The sequence below is a fragment of the Pyxicephalus adspersus genome, chromosome 4, assembly GCF_032062135.1.
Source record: "Pyxicephalus adspersus chromosome 4, UCB_Pads_2.0, whole genome shotgun sequence".
NCBI lineage: Eukaryota > Metazoa > Chordata > Amphibia > Anura > Pyxicephalidae > Pyxicephalus > Pyxicephalus adspersus.
In genome coordinates this window covers 38,654,014-38,660,013 of record NC_092861.1, presented here as the reverse complement: position 1 = coordinate 38,660,013, position 6,000 = coordinate 38,654,014, and the positions used below count along the sequence as shown (strand labels likewise).

Sequence of the window (6,000 nt, the reverse complement as noted above, 5' to 3'; positions counted from 1 at the left end):
AAAAAAAAAAAAAAATCACATTTACTTTTAATTCCACAGATCCCTCGACCTTTCCTCGATCGTGTCCCGCGCCGTCCTGGAATTCCTCTTCGCTCCAGCTAAAGTGCCGGGCACCGCCATCTTCAGTCTTCTTCCTTCTTCTGGCTACGTCACCTGATCTTGCACTATGCAGGTGTGTAACGTAGCCCGCTAAAAGGGGAAAAAAAGTAAGCCACATCTCTTTACGCTTAGTAAAGGAAAATGCTTCTTCTGCACATGGCCAAGATTGGCATTACCCTTTTAAAAAAAAGGGTGTTGCATTAAAAAAAAAGGAAAAAAGGAGATTGTTTTTACTTTATAATAAATTCTTGTCTAACCTTTTTATGAAAAGTAAAAACTTTGAGTTTAGGACAGCTTTATTGTTCCATCAGGCTCTATTTTATCTAAAGCACAAAGGATGTGACAGTACAACTAGATATAAAGGAAAAGTAATGTAGCAGAAGAGATATTTTTGCATATATTTCTATTAGTGTATACAGGCATAACCTTAGGAGCAAATTTACATTTTTGCACTGTAGTAATGTGCAGCAAAGTGTACATTTTAATGCCGCATACCAAATTGTGTGGCAATGAACATACTGCGGTGTATTGTAGCACCATTCTTTTGAAATGGTACCCCAATATACTAAACCAATGATCCAATGAATACCATAGAAACGATAACGCATTACAAATCATTGTATCATGCTGCATCAAATAAAGGTAATACAGGTCTTATTTACACCTTTTCATTAAAGACAATGCAATGCAAATATCCAAATGTGTTGTGAAAAAAAGCATAAAGCTCAATAAATTTTATTCATCTCCCCCTCTGTAGTCTGCCTTGATGAACACTAACCTGGACATAGTTAAAAAATACCTCTTCAGTCACCAGTCTGGAAAACTGGTAATTGTACAATACTGTGCTCCCACCCATGGAATATGATAGAATGTCCATCTTTCTAGAGGGCTGCAGTAAAACAATAACTTGTATGTTTGTCCTTCTGTTTCGCTGATAAACCTAATGTATGAGTATCATTCATTATTTTATATGGCATCAAAAAAAAAAAAAAAACTTGGTATGCAAGTTTCAGAAAGCAAACATGTGGTGGCTATGGGTACGATGGACATCTTCTTTTCATCTTTTGTTTTTGAAAATATAGGGGCCAGTTTCTAGAATTTAGACTGCCTTTCCTTTTTTATGTGTTATGGAACTCCTAATTCCAGCGTTCCTTGCCAGCCACAAGAGCTTGTGGTTCCATAACAGATGGAGAGCCACGGGATGCCAACAATATGTGCTGGCTTTCAGTATGAACAAAAGTCAATCCCTAGGTGTTCCCTTTTCATCTTTCCTTTTCTCTTCATGCACAGACCAGGATAAAAGTATAATGAGTCATACCTCAAAATCCACATCACCTAAGCAGCTGAATGTTAAATATGGACCAATAATCATTAGTACGTCTTCTTTGCTCTCATTCTGAATTGTGAACTTTGGCAAAAGCGGATCCCATTTCTGGACAATAAAGCCAACGGTTGTACCTGGAGGAGCTTGTACTTCCAGCTAAAATTAAAATAGAATTAGCTTGTAGTTTCAACATACACTAAATCAAGAATGTCTAAATGAAAAGTGCATCTGAAACGGTAACTTTGAATACCTTTCAAATTAGCATTGCACCAAGAAATATCGTCATGTTGATTTGGTTGTCAAAACAAATCATTCCACAATAGCCATCCCCTGAGATATGTCCATTATAAAACAAAGAAAGCTATAATTTATTCTTGATGTGTCAAAAATCATCACAAGTGTTTAATTGTGCGGGAAAATTTCATCACAGAAAGCTCAGCACATTTGAATGGAAGTGGCAGGCACATACTTCGCACATACAAATTTCTGTTTAAAGCACTCATTTGAGGTGCTACTGATTTATGCATATATGCTCTATTATTAAAAAATGAACACTGATACAACATTCGGATTCACAGAGTTTCTTTACTTATCTAAGAACAAATCTACTTAAAACCATTTAACAAGATAAAAATCAATATTTTAATAAAAGATAAAACAAAATAATGTTACAATAGTCAGTTGAGGTTTAGAGACACCCACAGTACTTTATTCTGCCATCAGATTCACTGCTTTATAAGTAAAGCCTTTTCTGCATATGCACTGATTGGCTTCTTTTGCTGCCTCACACATCAGACCTTCTAAACAGGGACTACAATACCAGTTCACCAGGTCAAGCTCAGCTACTTGGGTTGCTTAAAATTAAAAATTATTAGTTGATGTATTATACATTCACTTGTTTTACATCTCCTGGTTTCTTTACAATAAATTGAAGGTAATTGAGCAAGGCCACATCAACATCTACAGTATGTTTGGTTTCTGATACCTGTAGTTATAACCTTTAAACATGAATTAGGTTTGTTTGTAGGCTGGTAAATTCCAGGAAAATATGAAAGAAAATAAACAATTAGGCTAAACTGCATGATTAACACAGACCAAATCCAGTTTTATACTGAGACAAACATTGGGAAGATGACCCGCCAACTTTCAAGGGAAAAAAAGGGTGTATTACTTCAATAACAGACCCCAAATGCAGCCCCCAGTAAAAAATGTCCAGTGCATACCCCCAGTACAGCCCCCAGGCATACTGAATTACATACCTACAAGCAGACCATGATACAGACCCCATTGACAGGAATTAGTAACAGACCCCTACCGACTGGCCTTATTGCAGACCTCATTGGTGCTGACCCCCCAGTGACAAACACTCCCCAGCAATAACAGACCCCAGTACCAGTAACAGATTCCCCAAAATACAAATTTCACATCAGTGATTGATTCCCCCAGTACAGACTCCAGTGACAAATTCTTCCCCAATGCAGACCCCAAATGACAGGACTGATATCATTGGGGCAAAGAAAGAAGTCCCCCTAGACAGACAGCAAAGAAATCTTGTTCTAATGCCTATCAATTGACAATAGTTGTACTTTAAAAATGGAAAACGGGTAAAGAAAAATTAAACTACTTATATTCTTCAAACAGAAACCAATAACTAGATCAAACTCTGCATTAGACAATTATCTTTCTTCTACCAATGCCTGTAGCTTTATTTTTGGAGACAGCAAAGAATGATTGTACAAATTATTTCAGACACAAAGTACAGTTATTTCATTGACTTGGCCTTTGCAAAAGGGCAGAATTCAGCTTCTGTGGTCTAAAATATTTTGCAAAGCTAACTATTCTAATGGGGATATGACATTTGAATTTATCTCCGATACATTCAGTACTGCACAACAGGGTCCAACACAGCAAAGCTCTTGGCATTAAAAGAACAACAAAGGAAATGTACTTTAATATATAGCTCCCAAATTAGACTGCAGGCATAAATTACATTGTCAAACTGCAAAACGAAACTTGTGTGCAATTATAATGCAATGATAAAGAATAAGCCAATGACTTCATCAAACATATGACTGTACAGTCTATAAAGGTACCTAACGACATATGTACATGGAGAGGTTATTAGAGTGTACGGATTAGCAGTGCACGTTTGGGCAAGTCAAATTCAAATAGAAAAATCTTATAGTTGAATGTTACAGTAACAATTCAGCTTTTTTAGTGGCTTTGACTTTTTTTTCTATCACTAGCGGTGATAGTGATTGATAGTCAAATTGTTACACAGGAATTTTAGGGGAACAGGCTGTGAAGATGAGGTCCCTGTGGTTTGGGGGGAAAGCAGGGGTATGCTATGTCAGTATTAGGGGAGCATTTTTACAAAAAAAAAGTAATAATACCATCCATAGGCAATCCAGTAATGTTTTTGAATGATTTGTGTATTACCTTGTTACAATGTTTCCTCTTAAGATAATTACATGTTTTACATTTCCTCATACCTAAAGAAGAAGAATATCTAAAATGCTTTCCTTAGTCATATAGACACATGCACACAATGCAGGGACAATATAGACAGGAACCAGCTAAACATCAGTGTACAATTCATAACTGCATGAGTGGGAAGCTAAAAAAACCATGATCAGAAAGCTGGGATGACCATGCTAAAATATTGTCATGATAGGTTGGCTGAAAAACCTGTGAGGGTTAATATAACTAGCATGTGCTAATATATTCTTTTATGTCACAAAATAATGGGCCAGCTCAATGGTCAAAAGGGCAGGGATAGGTGGAGGGGGAAAGTGTGGCCAAGACATAGGGCAGGACATGGCATTTAGTCATAAGAAAAATAGAGCACCAGAGGAATGGGGGGTCATATCAGCAGCGGGGCATAGTAACGGTCCCAGACGTCCCATGTTGCCTCAAATTTAACTACAGTATCCCTGATAAGAGCCGTGAGATACTTCGTAAGACGTATCTCCTGGATACAGAGCAGTAGTGGGGGGGGGGCCTTCGTAAGACAGGAACCAGCTAAACATCAGTGTACAATTCATAACTGCATGAGTGGGAAGCTAAAAAAACCATGATCAGAAAGCTGGGATGACCATGCTAAACTATTGTCATGATAGGTTGGCTGAAAAACCTGTGAGGGTTAATATAACTAGCATGTGCTAATATATTCTTTTATGTCACAAAATAATGAGCGTACATATAGAACTTTTGTTCGCTGCTTCCCATATTTCCAACCTAGCGTTCGGTTTAGAACTTCCTCCCACTTGCTCATATATGGAAACTTGCAGTAGACTGTATATAGAAGAAACAACTCCTTTGGTGTACGGCCCCTGTGCACACAACCTCTCAAAAGGAGTCATAGTCAGAAACCTGGCCGAGGGCTGAAGGGACCAGATATAATGCCTAATTTGCAGATAAGCATAGAAAGATGTACGTGGGAGCTCCACCCTCTCGCTTAGTTCATGAAAGGTAAGCAGTCGCTTCTCCACCAGGTGTAGCAGATGTCTAATTTGAAATAAACCCCTAACTCCCCAGGGACCTGACATCACCCCCTGCAAACTATCAGGAATCTGAGGGTTGTGAATTACAGATGTCAAGCTAGAGGGTTCCAATAGAAGGCTGTATTTATGTCTGCAACTCCGCCAAATAGTTCTTGTGAACATCATTGGGGCCAGCAAGTCCTTACCCGCCAGGAGCAGGGAGGAGCCCCAGAGCATAACATTAGGGTGTATGGGAGCTATCCAAGCCTCCTCAATTTCTCTACACACTGTGGGAGAGTAAAGTACAGTCCACAGCGGCAGATATCGTAGATGAGCCGCCAAATAGTAATTGTATAAATCTGGGGCCCCCGGGCCCCCCATTATTCTGGGGGTACATACTACCGTCATAGCTAATCTATGCCGTTTGTGCGCCCAAATAAAATTCAAAAAAGCTGCTTGCATATTTTTCAGTGCTTGGGGGGGGGGACTCGGACTGGTAAAGTTTCAAACAGATAAAGTAGTTTAGGAAGGAGCATCATTTTCAACGATGCAATACGTCCCAGTGAGGACAGCTGGTGGTTTCTCCATTGTCATAAAAGAGATTGCAGTTCCTTGAATAAAGGTGGAAAGTTATGTGAATAGAGTTGGGTGTAGATAGAGGTAATCTGGACACCTAGATATTTAAGTGAATGGGTCTTCCACAGGAAGGAATGAGAGTTCTGGAGGGCTAATAACTGAGGGGTCGGTATATGAAGAGGTTTTTGAAGCAATAATTTTATATCCTGATACCTCACCATAGGCATGTAATTCCTTACATAAATTAGGGAGGGATATATTTAGTTGGGTCAGGGTTAAAAGAACATCATCCGCATACAGGGATACTTTATAGGAGCTTCCCCCCAATCGGACCCCCTGGATATTCGGGTTGGATCTTATAGAGATCGCCAAGGGTTCAATACAAAGGGCAAACAAGAGGGGGGACAAAGGGCACCCCTGCCGGGTGCCATTTTTAATGGCGAATGCGGCAGATGAGGCGTGAGGCAGTTTAACCGAGGCTGAAGGGGATTTGTACAATGCCTTGATCGCTTTGACAAA

General features: G+C 39.2%; 1 protein-coding gene across 1 annotated transcript in view; it reads right to left on the bottom strand.

Annotated features, from left to right (window-relative positions):
- LOC140330020 (phospholipid scramblase family member 5-like) overlaps positions 1–6,000 on the bottom strand; it is a 37,681-nt gene that overhangs the window by 14,188 nt on the left and 17,493 nt on the right. The window contains exon 5 of the mRNA XM_072410385.1: positions 1,418–1,579. Coding sequence (XP_072266486.1) covers positions 1,418–1,579 — 162 coding nt within the window. The remainder of the gene's footprint in view (positions 1–1,417; positions 1,580–6,000) is intronic.